Source organism: Anolis carolinensis, unplaced genomic scaffold, assembly GCF_035594765.1.
Source record: "Anolis carolinensis isolate JA03-04 unplaced genomic scaffold, rAnoCar3.1.pri scaffold_11, whole genome shotgun sequence".
Lineage (NCBI taxonomy): Eukaryota > Metazoa > Chordata > Lepidosauria > Squamata > Dactyloidae > Anolis > Anolis carolinensis.
Genome location: NW_026943822.1, coordinates 13772100 through 13791937, shown reverse-complemented (window position 1 = coordinate 13791937; position 19838 = coordinate 13772100). Strand labels below are relative to the sequence as shown.

Below are 19838 nucleotides of genomic sequence, written 5' to 3'. Positions count from 1 at the left end.
TACCCAGTCTCCAACATTCTGTATTATCCAACGCAATCTGCCTTTTAGTAGTCAGTGTTTTTGTAGTCAATGTTTTCAATATATTACAATGTTTTGGTGCTAAATTTGTAAATACAGTAATTACTACATAACGTTGCCGTGTATTAAACTGCTTTCTCTGTCGATTTGTTGTAAAACATGATGTTTTGGTGCTTAATTTGTAAAATCGTAACGTAATTTAACATTTAATAGGCTTTTCCTTAATCCCTCCTTATTATCCAACATTTTTGCTTATCCAACATTCTGCCAGCCTGTTTATGTTGAATAAGTGAGACTTTACTGTAGATAGATAGATAGCTTATTATGGATTTAAAGTAATAAAAGTGAAGTACATTAGAGACTCACTTATCCAATCCTCGCTTATCCAAGTTTCTGGATTATCCAAGCCATTTTTTGCAGTCAATGTTTTCAATATATCATGATATTTTGATGCTAAATTCGTAAATACGGTAATTACAAAATAACATTACTGCACATTGAGCTACTTTTTGTGTCAAATTTGTTGTATAACATGATGTTTTGGTGCTTCGTTTGTAAAATCATAACCTAATTTGATGTTTAATAGGCTTTTCCTTAATCTCTCCTTATTATCCAACATATTCGCTTATCCAAGCTTCTGCCGGCCCTTTTAGCTTGAATAAGTGAGACTCTACTGTATTACACAATGCCATGAGTAGCAATTTGCAAACTACACGTTAACAGTGATTAAAATGAAAGGAAATGGAGTAAATAAAAAATAAATAAAAGAAAAACAAGACATCAACATCCCTGGACCTGTGTATATAAACTGTTTGCTGTTGGGTGCTTTGAAATGGTCTCTTCATATATAATATTTGGGGTTACCTGATGATACAGATGACCCAGTGCCTGCTGAATTCTCCAGTCTGGGTTAACAGCAACTGTTTTCTCTTTGCTCCACACCCACTCTCTGTTTTCATTTAATAGTGAAGTTATTTATAGAATGCTTCTTCATGGCCTTGTCACGTGAATGGGCTGTCATGACATCAGAGCGAAAGGCTAAGGGAAAATATAGAAATCGGCCACCTTTTAAACATTTGAACTTGACAACAACAAGCTGGGTGTGGATCCTCTCTAAAATTACAACTTGTCCAAAGGGAAGAAGGGAAGGGTGGGAAAATATTTTTTATCCCTTTAGTCCCATAATCTGCTTGATTAATGGCAAATCTGATATTGTTTTGGCTTGCAACCAAATAAAGATATCTGATGTTGTGAAATATATGTTTAATAATAATAATAATAATAATAATAATAATAATAATAATAATAATAATACAGTAGAGTCTCACTTATCCAACACTCGCTTATCCAATGTTCTGGATTATCTAACGCATTTTTGTAGTCAATGTTTTCAATATATCGTGATATTTTGGTGCTAAATTCATAAATATAGTAATTACTACATAGCAGTACTGCAAATTGAACTAGTTTTTCTGCAAAATTTGTTGTCTAACATGATGTTTTGGTGCTTCATTTATAAAATCATAACCTAATTTGATGTTTAATAGGCTTTTTCTTAATGCCTCCTTATTATCCAACATATTCGCTTATCCAACATTCTGCCGGCTCGTTTATGTTGGATAAGTGAGACTCTAATGTAATAATAAAAACAACAGGAAAAACTCAGCCGCTATCAGGACTTCAAGATTGAACTTCAAAGACTCTGGCAGAAACCAGTGCAGGTGGTCCCGGTGGTGATCGGCACACTGGGTGCCGTGCCAAAAGATCTCAGCCAGTATTTGGAAACAATAGACATTGACAAAATTACAATCTGCCAACTGCAAAAGGCCACCCTACTGGGATCTGCACGCATCATCCAAAAATACATCACACAATCCTAGACACTTGGGAAGTGTTCGACTTGTGATTTTGTGATATGAAATCCAGCATGTCTATCTTGTTTGCTGTGTCATAATAAAAAAATAAAAAATAATAGTAATAATAATAATGAGCCCCCGGTGGCGCAGTGGATTAAATCACTGAACTGCTGAATTTGCTGACCAAAAGGTCAGCAGTTCGAATCCGGGGAGCGGGGTGAGCTCCCGCTGTTAGCCCCAGCTTCTGCCAACCTAGCAGTTTGAAAACAGGCAAATGTGAGTAGACCAATAGGTACTGCTCCAGCGGGAAGGTAACGGTGATCCACACAGTCATGCCGGCCACATATCCTTGGAGATGTCTACGGACAACGCGGGCTCTTTGGCTTAGAAATGGAGATGAGCACCAATCCCAGAGTTGGAAACAACTAGACCTTGATGTCAGGGGAAAACCTTAACCTTAAGAATAATAATAAACATTTTCTTATCCCTGGCTTAGATTTATTCAATTCTTGAGGGACTGTAAGTGAATTCTGCAGAATGTGTAAAAATATAAGGCTTTTTGATTATTATTTTTTTATCGTGTCAGAAGCGACTTGAGAACATACTGCAAGTCACTTCTGATGTGAGAGAATTGGCTGTTTACAGAGACGTTGCCCAGGGGATGCCCGGATGTGTTGCCATCCTGCTGGGAGGCTTCTCTCATGTCCCCGCAAGTTAGAGCTGACAGATGGGAGCTCACCCCATATTGTGGATTTGAACCGCCAACCTTCAGGTTCGCAACCCAACCTTTAGGTCAGCAGTCCAGCTGGCACAAGGATTTTAACCCTAGGGCATACTTTCTGATATCTTAAAGAAACGTTACTGAGAAACGTTATCATATGGTCTAAAGATGATCCTGATATTAATATGCTTTGTATTCATGTTTATTGTTGTGAAGTGCAATGTTAGATCAGTCTTTATGAATGCATCATGCAGACTGTTGATTACTGTTCCTCTGATCCTATATAGCAGGGTTTGGTGAATGAAATTCTCTGACATTCGGACATAGAAGAAATAAAAAAATAAATAAACACTAAATCAAAACCCAGAAAAGGTTTTTTCGAGTCTCCCTACTGTCCAATTTCAGGAAGTCATACCTGTATTTCCAATGTTTTAGAAACTAGATTATATTATTGCATAGAATCATAGAGTTTTAAGAGACCCCCAAAGGCAATCCAGTCCAACCTCATTCTGCCATGCAGGAAAAGTACAATCAATCTAAAACAGGCATGGGCAAATTTCGGCCCTCCAGGTGTTTTGGACTACAAGGTTGAGTCCAGTTGTTGGTGCTCATCTCCATTTCTAAGCCGAAGAGCCGGCGTTGTCCATAGACACCTCCAAGATCATGTAGCCAGCATGACTGCATGGACTGCTGTTACCTTCCCACCGGAGCGGTACCTATTGATCTACTCACGCTTGCATGTTTTCGAACTGCTAGGTTGGCAGGAGCTGGGGCTAACAGAAGGAGCTCACTCCATTCCCCGGATTCAAACCACCGACCTTTTGGTCAGCAAGCTCAGCAGCTCAGCGGTTTAACCTGCGGCACCACCGGGCGTTCCTGCTGGATCTACACTTGTATAATCCATTTCCAGAATGCATTGAAGTGCATTATATAGCAGTGTAGGCTCCTATAATTCATTTCAGTTCAGCCAATTTGCATTCTGAAACTGTTTTACATGGCAATGTAGATCTAGCCTATGTTTGCGTGAATAATACACCTTAGCAATAGCTGCACAAGAAGAATTATCTCTAAAAGCTGCACTGATGAAAGAAGCATAGGGAAATGAGAATGGCAAAGACTCTTCCCATTTAGTAAGTATTGTCCAGGGGTCCCCAAACTAAGGCCCGGGGGCCGGATGCGGCCCATTGAAGCCATTTATCCGGCCCCCACAGCACAAGGGGGTTGGGCTAAATGGCCCAAGGGGTCTCTTCTTCTCTTACAACCACTATTATTATTATTATTATTATTATTATTATTATTATTATTATTATTAAAATTGAGGCTGGGTGGCCATCTGTCAGGGGTGCTTTGCTTGTGCTTTTGTGCACAAAGGCAGAAGGGGGCTGGACTCAATAGCCCAAGGGCTCTCTTCCAACCCTCTTTTTATTATTATTATTATTATTATTATTATTATTATTATTATTAAAATTGAGGCTGGGTGGCCATCTGTCAGGGGCGCTTTGCTTGTGCTTTTGGTGCACAAAGGCAGAAGGGGGTTGGATTCAATGGACATAAGGCCTCTTTCAACCCTCTTTATTTTTATTATTATTATTATTATTATTATCATTGAGTCTGGGTGGCCATCTGTCAGGGGTGCTTTGCTTGTGCTTTGGGTGCACAAAGGCAGAAGGGGGCTGGACTCAATAGCCCAAGGGCTCTCTTCCAACCCTCTTTATTATTATTATTATTATTATTATTATTATTATTATTATTATTATTATTATTATTATTAACATTGAGGCTGGGAGGCCATCTGTCAGGGTTGCTTTGCTTGTCCTTTGGGTGCACAAAGGCAGAAGGGGGCTGGACTCAGTGGCCCAAGGGCTCTCTTCCAACCCTCTTTGTTAATGTTGTTATTATTATTATTAACATCAAGGCTGTATTTGTTCCCGTTTTGTTATTTTTTTAATACAAAATGAGGCATGTGCAGAGTGCATAGCAATTTGTTCATAGTTTTTTTAAAAAACTCTAGTCCAGCTCTCCAACGGTCTGAGGGACCGTGGACTGGCCCCCTGTTTAAAAAGTTTGGGGACCCCTGGTATAGTCTGAAGGCTGACTTTCATGCATTGAAAAAGAAAACTTGACTCACGGACCCTTGTTGTGAGCACGTGGGGCAAAGGGGGAGGATAAGGAATGGCTTTAGAAAACTTCAAACCATGACTTCAGCAGGAAATTAGCGGGAAGAGGAAGGGTGTGGTCTGACCGGCCCACAAAGACTCCGACTTCTAGGAAAAAGCCCTTTGCAACTTGGAGTGAGAGGCAGCATTTTTCAAAGGCCTCCTCTTCATTTTATTGAGGACAGTGATTCTCAACCTTCCTAATGCCGTGACCTCTGAATACTGTTCCTTATGTCGTGGTGACCCCCCAACCATAACATTATTTTTATTGCTCCTTCATAACTGTCATGAATCGTAATGTCAATATCTGATATGCAGGATGTTTTTATTCACTGGACCAAGTTTGGTACAAATACCCACTATGTCCAAATTTGACTACTGGTGGTTGATTTGGGAGTTGTAGTTGCTGGGATTTATAGTTCACCTACAATCACAGAACATTCTGAAATCCAGCAACGATGGCATTGAACCAAACTTGGCACACAGAACTCCCATGACCAACAGAAAATATTGGAAGGGTTTGGTGGGCATTGACCTTGAGTTCACCTACATCCAGAGAGCACTGAGGACTCAAACAATGATGGATCTCGACCAAACTTGGCACAAATACTCAATGTGCCCAAATGTGAACACTGATGGAGTTTGGGGGAAATGACTATGACATTTGGGAATTGCTGGGATTCACAGTTCATCTACAAAGTGGCCCTTGAACCCCACCAGTGATAGAATTGGGCCAAAGGACAGGCAGAGAGAGCTTCAGCCTTCTCAGCCTTCGTCTAAGACCATCATAAATATGGGAGAGAGAAATCTGTCCCTCGGAAGGGAAATTCACCCCTCAAAGAGTTATGATTATAGATAAATATAAAATAGGTATAAAATCCAAAGATTTACTGAAAATAAATCAGCATTTGCAAGGCTTGCTAAACAGGCAGACAGGCTCTGGCAAAATGAATGTGTGGTTTTGGAAGCTTAGCATCAACAGCTGTCAATTTCAAAAAACATCGTTCTGGGTGTTAGCTGCAGGAGACCTCCAATGCGGGAGACCTCCAACATAGAAGATCTCAAATGCAGGAGATCTCCAACGCGGGAGACCTCCAACGCGGGAGACCTCCAACACGGGAGACCTCCAACGCGGGAGACCTCCAACATAGAAGATCTAAAATGTGGGAGATCTCCAATGCAGGAGATCTCCAACGCGGGAGACCTCCAACATAGAAGATCTCAAATGCAGGAGATCTCCAACACGGGAGACCTCCAATGCGGGAGACCTCCAACATAGAAGATCTCAAATGCAGGAGATCTCCAACGTGGGAGACCTCCAACATAGAAGATCTCAAATGCAGGAGATCTCCAATGCGGGAGACCTCCAACATAGAAGACCTCCAACGCAGGAGACCTCCAACGCAGGAGACCTCCAACATAGAAGACCACAAATGCAGGAGACCTCCAACGCAGGAGACCTCCAACGCAGGAGACCTCCAACATAGAAGATCTCAAATGCAGGAGATCTCCAACACGGGAGACCTCCAATGCGGGAGACCTCCAACATAGAAGATCTCAAATGCAGGAGATCTCCAACGTGGGAGACCTCCAACATAGAAGATCTCAAATGCAGGAGATCTCCAATGTGGGAGACCTCCAACATAGAAGACCTCCAACGCAGGAGACCTCCAACATAGAAGACCACAAATGCAGGAGATCTCCAACGCAGGAGACCTCCAACATAGAAGTCCTCAAATGCAGGAGACCTCTAACGCAGGAGACCTCAAATGCAGGAGACCTCCAACATAGGAGACCTCAAATGCAGATCTTCAACTTCCAAAGCGGGAGATCTCCAATTCATGAGACCTCTCATGCAGGAGACCTCCACCTCTAATGCAGGAAACCTCCAAAGCAGGAGACCTCCAACATAGGAGATCTCCAACGCGGGAGACTTCCAACGCGGGAGACCTCCAATGCAGGAGATCTCCAATTCATGAGACCTCTCATGCAGGAGACCTCCACCTCCAATGCAGGAAACCTCCAAAGCGGGAAACCTCTAATTCAGGAGACCTCCAACGCAGACCTCCATTTATGGAAAACAAGAAGATCGGTCTTCCTCAACATTCTACCTTTTATATCCACCCACTGAGCTAAGGAACATTTTGGGAATGCCCACCTACTAGGCATCCTTGGTAGCCATTTCCGCCCACAGCCAGGAATGGAGGAATCTTCTGCCCAAGTCCCTCCTTTAGTCATGTTCAGTGGCTCCCAATGCAGTGGAAGGACTTATGCTAAAAATGGCTGTACTGCTAAACAACTTCTACAGTATTGGGTTGCTGGTCAGTGAGGGGCCCAAAGCAAATAGACAAATTGAGCAAAACGAAATTAAAACTTGGGCACTGCTCCCTGCTGTTAGGACACCCTTTTTGCCAACTGCAGTCTGAATGGCCTCCGAGTGAGGAATCAAAGTGTCTTTGCAAAAATCACCTTTTGTCTTTGCAATACTTGTGGCCTAGAAAAAGCAAGGTGGGCCAGAAAACCGCCTCTCAGATTATCTGAAGAGGGAACAGATAAGTGAGAAATGAGGGCTCAGTGGCCTTCTGGGAATTCTCTCATTTTAGCATCCTATGATACAGGAAATTAAAAATTTCAATAACTTTCTCAATTTCATTATCATTAAATCCCTGGAGCTGGCATGACCCAATATGCAAGTATCAGCAGCTACTTGGGATGGCCAAATTATCAAGGCTCATGGAGACTTAATTCTTTGAGGAAGAACACAACTCACTACTCCACTTATTCACCTTACAAGTAGTTCTGTTCACTCAAAACACTCAAAACAGGGTGTCATAAACTATACCTCCTTTTGTGCCACTCATTCCCTGTGAAGGAAGGTATATATTTCCAAAGAGTGGGTGCTCTTACTTAGATATGAAGAAATTCAGAGAAAGAGATCTGAGAAACAATATTTTAATAGATGAAATAAATACTCCAGTACATGCAAGATTAAAAACAAACTGACACCAAAACAAATAATAATAATAAGAAAAACCCAAATCACGTTCCTGTTAATAGTGTAATATCACCCGCCCCGTTCGAAACACGCTCACAGTAGCTTTTCCCTTCGTTCGGAAATCAGATCCAACCTTCACTCCTTTTCACACGGCACTTCTAAGCTAAGACTTGATTCAAAAGAAACCAGACAAAACCACAAACAAAAAAAGGAAGCTACATCCATCATTAAATTGGTGCTTCTTTCAGGCTATAGGAAAATTGAGGTAACTTTTTATTTCTTCCTGCACAAGTTAACAGTAAAATTTAGAAGGGATATTCTGGAAGACTAAAAGAAAAAAAAAATTAGAAAAAATACCTCACTCATAAGTGTTCAACCGCAACCAGTGCAATTAAGGCATCCCTCACCCTCATTTATAAAGACCTTTAAACTGTTGTTTTGTTTGTAAAACTGGACTAAATTGCTTATTTGTAGGCCACAGCTATATAAGGTTATTTAATTAGGTTTACAAATCAGGCTGCCAAAGTTGCTAGCCTCAAAACAAATTTACTAGCTTTCTGAGTCCCGTCAGCAGTAAGAAAGATAGCTACATTTCGACACGATGGGACTTTTCTTCTCTAGAAGCCCATCAAACTCTACATCAGTGGTTCCCAACCTTTTTTTGACCAGGGACCAGCCTCCAACGTTAGTACCAAAAGAATTATGATTCAGTTTTTGGTCAACTTTAGATTCAGTTTGGTTATTCAGAAAATTGCATTGGATAGACCACATCAATTCTAGTTTCTCATACAGAACATACTAGCTGTGCCTGGCCACGCGTTGCTGTGGCGAAGTCTGGTGGTATGGGAAATAAAGTATTGAGGAATTGGTGGTAGTTAAGGTCAAGGGTAAAGGTTTTCCCCTAACATTAAGTCCATTATAAATGGGTTATATAGCTGCGTGGAAGAGCCTTGAGTCTACACTGCCATATAATCCAGTTAAAATCAGATAATCTGTATTTTATAGGCAGTGTAGAAGAGGCCTAAGTGAGGCCTAACTCTGCCTGTCCCCTGGGCTGAGTGGGTTGCTAGGAGACCAAGTGGGCGAAGCTTAGCCTTCTAACTGGCAGCAATTAGATAAAAACAATTATTCCTCTCCCTCTAATTAGGATTTTATTTTTGTTTTCTTTTTGTTGTATGAACGTAGAGGCATGGATGAGGGGTTGCGCTGCCAAGTTTAGTGTTTCTGGGATGTGTAGTTTTGTTGTTTTGTCCTAGGCCGAAATTTCATTACCCTTTTATATATATATAGATGCCATCCGGTAGTCGCCATCTGCTCGCCCACAGAAAACCATATTTAATAATCTAGAGCTGATGTGGTCTATCCAATGCAATTTTCTGAATCAGCCCCCCAAATAACCCCAGGAACAGGCCTAAAAACAAAGACACCAAGGCGCCCCACGCTTCCAGGCGCTACGTGCTCAGGGGGAGGGATGAGGAGGAGAAGCAGCAGTCAGGAGGCTTGTTGCTACCCCTTTCATGGGTAGTCAGTCTCTCCCCTCCCAACATCCCAATTGCCTCGACAATATAAGAGGGTTTCACGAGACCAGTCGCTCTCTTTGAAATGGTGTAGTAACAGTGAGGCCGTGGACCATATTTTAGTTTTTGGGGACCACTGGTGGTCCAGAGACCACAGGTTGGGAACCACTGCTCTACATAGAATGTAAAACAGGAGTGTCAAACTCATTTTTATTGAGGGCCACATCAGGCTTATGGTTGCCTCCAAAGGGCCATTGAATCTATGAAGGGAAAATTCAAGGACACAGAGGGCTAACTATAATTTTATTACATAGTGGTAGGTGCTTTTTAGTTTTTACCCAGTTTGGGACCCCGGCTGTTATTAAAAGACAACTCCCATTACTTTTGATGATCCATCATGCAGACTGGGGATAATGGAGATTGCAAACCAACAGCACATGTAGCTCTGAGGTTGGGGACATTTTAAAGTCATGCATCACACGGCGAAATTTTTCAGGTTAAAAAAAAAACCTGGTTTACTCATGAATTTTAACTGGTTAACCAAATCCCCATGCTAAGTCTATGAGACACAAAAAATTAAGAGTCCCTCCAGAACTGCAAGCACTATCTCAAGCAAATATTGACAGTCCTGTAGCCGGGGGGAGGGGGGGGGGGTAGGGGTTCAACCCCCCCCCCCAAATTTTCAACCCTCCCCTCAAAAAAATTTTCTGGCTACGACCCTGATCACACCCACAAGCCTTGTTCTCTAAATTCAGACCCCATTCTCCTGACTAAACAGAACAAGGCCACATAAAATGACATGGCGAGCTGGATTCGGCCCATGGGCCATAACTTTGACCCACATAGTCTAAAGGAAGGAGCAGAATATTATGAACTCAAACTCAGAAGCCTAGATCCTATAATTTTGTCCCTATTACGCTCATATCAGTGGGTTTCATCTATGTAAGAAGTTGACTAAGTGTGGCATTTGGGCCACATAAAACCCCCTAAGAGATCAAAAAAATGAGGAAATCAAAAACGCTCTGAAACGTGGAGAATATTTCCACCACGTTGAGAGCCCACCCCCCTTTGAACCTCCAAGGGCCAAATCATTTGCAAAATGTTTCAGAAACATATATTTTTGTCCTCCAAAGGCCCAGGAAGCACCAAATATATAGTGAGAATGCTCCAAAGACTGCTGCTGAGCCTGGGGGGGGGGGGGGGCAAAAACAATGTGAGTTTGACCCCCAGTGCTTCTGGGGAACTAATGTGCTCCCCTTAGCCTTCCACAGTTATCCACCCCGAACTATTGATTCATCATTTTAACAATTGATTCAATGGTACTACTGTAGCTGGTAGGCATGTCCGATCAATGAAAAAAATGTTTTAATTCTCGTTTCTAAAGTAGGGGGCGCTGGCGCTTCGATATAGAAAGTATTTTCGATTTTTTCATCCAAAAATTTCGGATATTTCCAAAAATTTGTAATGATTCTAAATGTTTCTAAAATGGCGGACGCGCATGCGCAATCGCCCCCCCCAAAAAAGGAACCCGGGGTGGGGGGTCTTTTACAGGGCTCTCCCGCCCTCATTTCTTGAGTTATCCTCATCAACCCTAGCCCCCCCCTTTGCGTCCGTCGTGGAAGCTTCTGATTGGCCTGGGAGCGGCAGCCATGTTAGGCTGCGCTAAGCTCCCATTCTAGGTAGGTTGCAGAAACAAAAAAAATTAAAAAAAAATTAAAAAATATATTAAAAAAAATTGGGGGGAAAAAATTAACGAAACATTAAGAGACAATTAGAGAATGGGCCGACAATGGTTCGAATTACATTGCTGGTTGCGCTGTGAGACAATGTCTCGGAATGCGTATCAAAAAGCGAGAACAATCCGAAATAATTCCGATATACGATTCAAAATGATTTTTCGGACATGTCTAGTAGCTGGGACTAAAAATCCCTCAACAGCATGGCCAATGGCTGCAGTAACTTGATAAACTTCTGTTACAGTCCCAAAAGTGGATTTACCCACCGAATCCCTGGGAATCATAGAGCTCTCATCTCGTCTTCCTACAAGCTTCTCTCTTGCCTACTTTGGCTCTTGAATTTGCTCAATATCTTCCTGACTTTCCCCCCTCCCACCACCCAAAAATCAACTATTTGATGAAAAACTGGAGCTTTGCTACCTCATCATGCCAAATAATAGTAAACAATGATGATGACAATAATAATAATCCTTGCATTCAAAGGACTGGGCTCATATGCACAACTTCTTTGGTATACACAAAACAGAGGGCCAGGGAGGGGATCTAGTTACATTTCTGTTAAGCAGTGACCATGCTTTCTAAGGGCCCTTTGACATATAAAATCCAGGTCATCTGCTTTGGGCTGGATTATATGGCAGTGCAGACACATATAATGCAGTCCAAAGCAGACCATGTGGATTATATAACAGTGTAGAAGGGGCCTAAATGGACAAAAAGTTTAATTCACAGAATTGGAGTTTGCCGGCGGTAAAGTCCGAGGCGACGATCTTTCTCGGAGTGCCTGAGATAGCAGGTTGCAGCCATCGGAGACGGCGCAAGCCGAGTTCCTCAACCGTTCCCTGCATTCGGTCACCTTGGAGCCACTCTCGGTATGTTGGGCGATATCCCTGAGGCATTGAGTGAGAAGGACGCACGCAGAGACTACGCTCATGGCGCCTCCCAAAATGGCCGTCTGCACCACTTTGCCCTCCGGATTGATGGCGGCCGCTTTGCCCAAGAACGGAGGCTCGGTGGCGAAGCCGACGAGGGCACAGACCGACTGCACCAAGGGCCCGCTAAACAGGACGCACCGACTGCGGGTCAACTCACTGGGCGAAGTCTTGACCTCCTTGACGCAGGCCAAGAGGGCCGAAGCGCTGGTGCTCATGCACTTGACGCTGAGCTTGAACTGCTCCTTGGCGAACCTATCCTTGGATTTCTCGCTGGCCGCGACACAGGAGTCCGTCAGGAACTTCAAGTTCTTGGACATGTTCTGAGAAACCTCCAGCAGTAGCTGCGGGCTCAGGTCTGCCAAGGGGGTGGTCTTCAAGACGCTGCATGCATGCTCCACCTCGTGCTTGCACCTGGTCACTTTGTAGCGGTCCACCAGCCCAGGCAGAGCCGGCTGGGCACCTGGCGTCTCTATGGCTGCCAAGTAAGCGGCGTGGGCCGAGCACTCGGTCAAGGAGACCACCAAATCGGCAATCTCTGTTAGGATCTCCCCCACTTCGGTGAAGCGGCCCATGTTCAGGTGGCTCTGGACATCGTGGGTCAGGATCGAGAGGCCCTTCGTCCGGGCGATGATGGTGTCCCGGCATTTCTCAAAGGACTCCCCAAATACAGACAGGCTCTCTGTGTTGACCGGCCGGCTCTCGCTGGACAAGAGGAGCAAATCGGCCACCAGTTGCATCTTGACCTTGCAGTGGTCACAGATGGACGTCAGCTTCTTCCTCTGCAACGCGCTGCCACTGGGAGCTGATACCTCGCTGGTAGACTTGCCAGAGCCACTGCTAGCCATAGTGCCTGGGGAGCAGGAACATGCCTCGTGGGACCCCGCTTCCACCACCGCTCCCCCTCCGGTTGCCTCCCAAGGAGTCCCTGCTGAGCCCGGCAAGACCTCTCTGCCTTTTCCGCACCATCATTCCATTAATGTCCCCGAGTTAAAATTAAAGGCTTGGAAGACTACGATACCGAGAAAGGAGCCGGCAGAAGGGCAATCCCAGACAAATCAAGCAAGGTGGCACCTTAGTTATCCACTGCCACAAGCTAGGCTTCTTCATCCAAGATGCTGAATTCCCGGCGCATCGGTGTGAGTCGTTTCTGCCACATGGAAACACCAAATCCCCCCTTGATGCCTCAACAACATGATCTAATTCCTTTCTTCTTTGCCTTGAGTGGATGGATCTTCACTTGGAGAAACATGAAAAAGAAACCAAAATTATTATTTAGCCCTTGCAGGAGTAGTAGCAATAATAATAATAATAATAATAATAATAATAATAATAATAATAATAATAATAATGACTCTGGCAGAAACCAGTGCAGGTGGTCCCGGTGGTGATCGGCACACTGGGTGCCGTGCCAAAAGATCTCAGCCGGCATTTGGAAACAATAGACATTGACAAAATTACGATCTGCCAACTGCAAAAGGCCACCCTGCTGGGATCTGCACGCATCATCCGAAAATACATCACACAGTCCTAGACGCTTGGGAAGTGTTCAACTTGCGATTTTGTGATGTGAAGTCCAGCATGTCTATCTTGTTTGCTGTGTCATAATAAAATAAAATAAAATAATAATAATAATTCTGGACATCCATCGACAAGTGGGCTACGGAATCATCAAAACTCAACTGAACAGTCACAGAAGTGGCAGAAATATACAATGCCAGAAAACCGCACAGTTATGAAATGCTATTACAGCTCTGAACCTGAAACAGTCCTAGACACTTGGGAAGTGTTCGACTTGTGATTTTGTGATATGAAATCCAGCATATCTATCTTGTTTGCTGTGTCATAATAAAATAATAATAATAATAATAATAATAATAATAATTGTGCGGTTTTCTGGCATTGTATATTTCTGCCGCTTCTGTGACTGTTCAAAGACTCTGGCAGAAACCAGTGCAGGTGGTCCCGGTGGTGATCGGCACACTGGGTGCCATGCCAAAAGATCTCAGCCAGCATTTGGAAACAATAGATATTGACAAAATTACGATCTGCCAACTGCAAAAGGCCACCCTGCTGGGATCTGCGCGCATCATCTGAAAATACATCACACAGTCCTAGACACTTGGGAAGTGTTCAACTTGTGATTTTGTGATATGAAATCCAGCATATCTATCTTGTTTGCTGTGTCATAAAATAATAATAATAATAATAATAATAATAATAATAATAATAATAATAATAATAATAATAATATATTGGTAGTGATAAAAGTTTCTGACTCATTGGGTTGTTGTGAGTTTTCCTGGCTGTGTGGTCATGTTCCAGAAGCACTCTCTCCTGAGGTTTAGCCCACATCTGTGACAGGCATCTTCAGAGGTTGTGATGTCTCTTGGAAACTAGGCAAGTGAGGTTTATATATCTGTGGAATAATGTTCAGGGTGGGAGAAAGAACTCTCGTCTGCTTGAGGTAAGTATGACTGTTGCAGTTGGCTACCTTGGTTAGCATTAAAAAGCTTTGCAGCTTCAAAGTCTGGCTGCTAGAGAGACTGTTAGGAGAGCTTGCTTCTGAAACATGACCATACAGCCCAGAAAGCTCACAGCAACCCATGATTCCGGCCACAAAAGCCTTCGATAACACATTGAACATTTCTGACTCAATTAACAGAACCTGACACATCAATGCACAAGCAAGGACAAAAACAATTATTCCTCTCCCTCTAATTAGGACTTTATTTTTCTTTTCTTTTTGTTGTATGAACGTAGAGGCATGGATGAGGGGTTGTGCTGCCAAGTTTAGTGTTTCTGGGATGTGTAGTTTTGTTGTTTTGTCCTAGGCTGAAATTTCATTACCCTTTTATATATATATAGATATATATACACACACATATATATTTGTATACTTATACACACACATGTATGTGTGTATGTGTATATAGATAGAAAGATAGTTGGGCTATATACAATCGAACACTATCTATAGCATCAGTGTATCTGTAGTTCAACAATACATATATTGAGCTATAGATATAATCTAGCACTGCAACACTAAGTTAGAAAAACCTTTTAAAATCATGCCTGCTCTCTCTCTATATCTATTGTTGAGCTAGAGACAATCTAGCTCCCTGTCTATCTATCCATACACATTGTATCTCTAGTTCAACAATACACACACACCCCTGAGAGCCAGAGATTCAATCTAGTTCTATACGCGGTAATGTTATGTTGTAATTACTGTATTTACAAATTTAGCACCAAAATATCACGATATATTGAAAACATTGACTACAAAATGCATTGGATAATCTTGGATAAGCGAGTCTTGGATAAGTGAGACTCTACTGTATATGCATACATTCATATATATAGCTGAACTGCAGATACAATCTAGTTCTATATCAATCTATTTATATACATACATATAGTTGAACTACAGATACAATCTAGCTCTATCAATCTACCTATATATGCTCTAGTCATAGCTCAACACTATGTAAGAGAGCTACGGATACAAACTAGATCTATATTGCTCTCTATATACCGTATTTATATGCATACATTGAACTGTCCCTGCTCCCCGTGGTCTCCATTCCCTTTATCTTTCTCACCCGAGTTTTTATCTTTGTACTCATGCGGCCGGCCCTGTTTTTACTGTTTCTTTGATTTGTGTTGTAGTGTATATTGGATATTATTACTTACTAGCTGTGCCCGGCCACGCGTTGCTGTGGCGAAGTCTGGTGGTATGGGAAATAAAGTATTGAGGAATTGGTGGTAGTTAAGGTCAAGGGTAAAGGTTTTCCCCAGACATTAAGTCCAGTCGTGTCCAATGACTCTGGAGGTTGGTGCTCATCTCCATTTCTAAGCCGAAGAGCCGGCGTTGTCCGTAGACTCCTCCAAGGTCATGTGGGATGACTGCATGGAGCGGCGTTCCCTTCCCGCCGGAGCAGTACCTATTGATGCACTCACATTTGCATGTTTTTGAAGTTCTGGGTTGGCAGAAGCTGGGGCTAACAGTGGGGGCTCTCTCCGCTCCCCCAATTCAAACCTGTGGCCTTTCGGTCCAGAAGTTCAGCAGCTCAGCACTTTAACACGCTGCGCCATCAGGGGATATTATTTCCTAAAGGTTGTGAATATACAATATTTCTGATTGGTTTTTTTTGTTTGTTGGAGGCAAGTATGAATGCTGCAATTAGGAAAAATGATTAGGATGTAATGGCCTTGCAGCTTTAAAGCCTGGCTGTTTCCTCCCTGAGTGAATTTTTTGTTGGGAGGTGTTAGCTGGCCCTGATTGTTTCCTGTCTGGAATTCCCTTGTTTTCAGAGTGGTGTTGTTTGCAATATTTTATGTGCTTCTACTGTCTGTGGCCTGAGAAAACAGGATTTGCCAGACTTTGATGATGGGAATACTTTGTTGGGAGGTGTTAGCTGGCCCTGATTGTTTCCTGTCTGGAATACCCTTGTTTTCAGAGTGGTGTTGTTTGCGATATTTTATGTGCTTCTACTGTCTGTGGCCCTGAGAAAACAGGATTTGCCAGACTTTGATGATGGGAATACTTTGTTGGGAGGTGTTAGCTGGCCCTGATTGTTTCCTGTGTGGAATTCCCCTGTTTATTTACTGTCCTGGTTTTAGAGATTATATTGTTCTGCATTATTCTATCCCAGTAATTATTTCATATTAAAGAAGAATCTCACTTATCCAACATTCGCTTATACAATGATCTGGATTATCCAACGCAGTCTGCCTTTTCATAATCAATGTTTTTGTAGTCAGTGTTTTAAATTAATTGTGATATTTTAGTGGTAAATTTGTAAATACAGTACAGTAGAGTACAGTACTCATCCAACATAAACGGGCCGGCAGAATATTGAATAAGCAAATATGTTGGATAATAAGGAGGCATTGAGAAAAAGCCTATTAAACATCAAATTAGGTTATGATTTTACAAATGAAGCACCAAAATATCATGTTAGACAACAAATTTGGCAGAAAAAGTAGTTCAATACACAGTAATGCTATGTAGTAATTACTGTATTTATGAATTTAGCACCAAAATATCACGATATATTGAAAACATTGACTACAAAAATGCATTGGATAATCCAGAACATTGGATAAGCGAGTGTTGGATAAGTGAGACTCTACTGTAAATACTACATAGCACTACTGCGCATGGAACTACTTTTTCTGTCAAATTTGTTGTATAATATGATGTTTTGGTGCTTAATTTGTATAACGATTACCTAATTTGATGTTTAATAGGCTTTTCCTGAATCCCTTCTTATTATCCAACATATTCACTTATCCTGCCGGCCTGTTTACGTTGGATAAGTGAGACTCTACTGTATATTTCTCATCTTATATTATCTGCTCAGAACTGGATTATCTGAGGCCCCTTCTTCACAGCTGTATAAAATGCACACTGAAGTGGATTATATGGTAGTGCGGAGTCAAGATAATCCAGTGCAAAGCAGATAATATAAGATTATAAATGGGTTATATAGCTGTGTGGAAGGGCCTTGAGTCTACACTGCCATATAATCCAGTGCAAATTAGATAATCTGTGGAAGAAGCCTAAGTGAGGCCTAAATCTGCCTGTCCCCTAACTGAAACCTGGCTGTCCCTTGGTTGCTAGGCAACCAAGTGGGCAGAGATTAGCCCTCTAAACTGGCAGCAATTGGATAAAAAAAATTATTGCTCTCCCTCTAATTAGGACTTTATTTTTCTTTTCTTTTTGTTGTATCAACCTTGAGGCGTGGATGATGGGTTGTGTTGTCAAATTTTGAGGTTGGGGGGCCTGTACTTTTGATGTTTTGTGAATCGCCGTGATGCCATCACTCTTTTATATATATAGATTGTATTGTTTAATTGCTCTATGTTATGTTGTATTTATACTTGTTATATTGTTTGCTCTGGGCATGGCCCCATGTAAGCCGCCCCGAGTCCCCGTTGAGGAGATGGTGGCGGGGTATAAATAAAGTTTTATTATTATTTATTATTAACTGCGGATACAATCTAGTTCTATATTAATCTGTCTATAATGTATTTATATACATACATACATATATCTATATATATAAATGAGTGATGGCATCAAGGCGACCGGCAAAACAACAAAACTACAGGCCCCCCAACCTCGAAATTTGACAACACAACCCATCATCCATGCCTCTAGGTTGATACAACCAAAAGAAAAGAAAAATAAAGTCCTAATTAAAGGGAAAGGAATAATTGCTTTTATCCAATTGCTGCCAGTTAGAGGGCTAATCTCTGCCCATTTGGTCTCCTAGCAACCAACTCAGCCCAGGGGACAGGCAGATTTAGGCCTCATTTAGGCCTCTTCCACAGATTATCTAATTTGCACTGGATTATATGGCAGTGTAGACTCAAGGCCCTTCCACACAGCTATACAACCCATTTGTAATCTTATATTATCTGCTTTGCACTGGATTATCTTTACCTTAACTACCACCAATTTCTCAATACTTTATTTCCCATACCACCATACTTTGCCACAGCAACGTGTGGCCGGGCACAGCTAGTATATATATATATTGTTGAACTACAGATACAATCTAGCTCTATCTATCTATAGAGTTGAACTACAGATACAATCTATCTATCTATATACACTCTATTCATAGCTCAGCAATGATATATGAGAGAGCTATAGACAATCTAGCTTTGCAATGCTGAGTTAGAGAAACTTTTCAAATCAGATCCAATCTCTATGTGTGTGTGTATAGATAGAGATGTGCATGCACGTATAGATTAGCAATCCCTCGCCTTCCAAGCTCCAGAGGCGGCCAAGCATCTCTCCTTTCCTTCCTTCCTTTCTTTTTCTCTTTCTCTGCGGGGCCTTTTCTGCAGAAGCCCAACCGAAGAGGGGAAGGAGGAGGAGGGTGTGGTCCGCCTTGTATGGCTTGTCTGTACCGGGATCGCCCCCAAAGTGTGGACGCCACTCACCTCCGGGTGGTAGGTTGGTCCCAATACCTTCTCTTCCTCGCTTCCTTCCTTCCTTCCTTCCTTCTTAGGGATCAGGGCCCCGGAAAAGGCGGGCTCCTCGGGAGGAGAGAAAGAGGAGGAGGAAGGGAGGGGAAGGGAAAAGCGGCCCTTGTGCCCCGATTAGGCTCCTCCGGCGTCCCCTTCTTCTCTTTCTCTCTCCCTGAACTTTATTCCTTCCTTTATTCCTTCGCAAAGGAAGGCTCTCCCGTTGCCTTGCTCGGCCCAGGCGCTGGCTGGCGGCAGTGGCCGCTTCTGCTCCTGCATGGCCGGGAAGGGCGGGCCCCGGAGGCCGAGCGCCTGCCTGGCTTCCCCCCTCCTCCCTCCCTCCCTTCCCCGCCCCGCCCTCCTCCCGCCTCCACCACCCAAGCCCTCCCGACAGATGGCCATGCCGCCTCCAGAGGGGAGGAGCCTCCACCAAACGCCAAGGCCGCATACTCCATTGATGAACAGTGCTTCCCATCAAGAATTTTTTCCTAATATTTCAATGGAATGTCATACTGAAGGACACAATCAAAGCCCTCCCGACAGATGGCCATGCAACCCCTGCATGAACAGCCTTCAGAAGCCGCATATTCCATTGCTGAATAATTCCTACCATTGAGAAGTTCTTCCTAATGTTTCAATGGCATGTCATACTGAAGGACACAATCAAAGCCCTCCTGAAAGATGGCCATGAGGGGAGGAGCCGCCACCAAACGCCAAGGCCGCATATTCCATTGCTGAACAGTGCTTCCCATCAAGAATTTTTTCCTAATATTTCAATGGAATGTCATTCTGAAGGACACAATCAAAGCCCTCCTGACAGATGGCCATGCCGCCTCCAGAGGGGAGGAGCCTCCACCAAACGCCAAGGCCGCATACTCCATTGCTGAACAGTGCTTCCTATCAAGAATTTTTTTCCTAATGTTTCA

At 42.9% G+C, this 19838-nt stretch overlaps 1 protein-coding gene across 2 annotated transcripts; it reads right to left on the bottom strand.

Annotated features, from left to right (window-relative positions):
• Positions 1 to 7687: 7687 nt before the first annotated feature.
• Positions 7688 to 19254, bottom strand: tlnrd1 (talin rod domain containing 1). Of its 2 annotated transcripts, none has more exons than XM_062963058.1 (2): positions 18889 to 19254; positions 7688 to 13167 (listed from the first exon to the last, which is right to left on the bottom strand). In XM_062963058.1, exon 2 carries the CDS (start codon positions 12774 to 12776, stop codon positions 11718 to 11720), a length of 1059 nt encoding a protein of 352 aa, XP_062819128.1. In that variant the 5' UTR covers positions 12777 to 13167; positions 18889 to 19254; the 3' UTR covers positions 7688 to 11717. The 2 variants fall into 2 exon arrangements, with proteins under 2 accessions (XP_062819128.1, XP_062819127.1); XM_062963057.1 differs by having other exon boundaries at positions 7688 to 13162.
• Between the last annotated feature and the right edge of the window lie 584 nt (positions 19255 to 19838).

Coding starts and splice junctions, on each gene's coding strand:
- tlnrd1 (XM_062963058.1), bottom strand. CDS start 12,776: ATGGCTAGCAGTGGCTCTGGCAAGTCTACCAGCGAGGTATCAGCTCCC.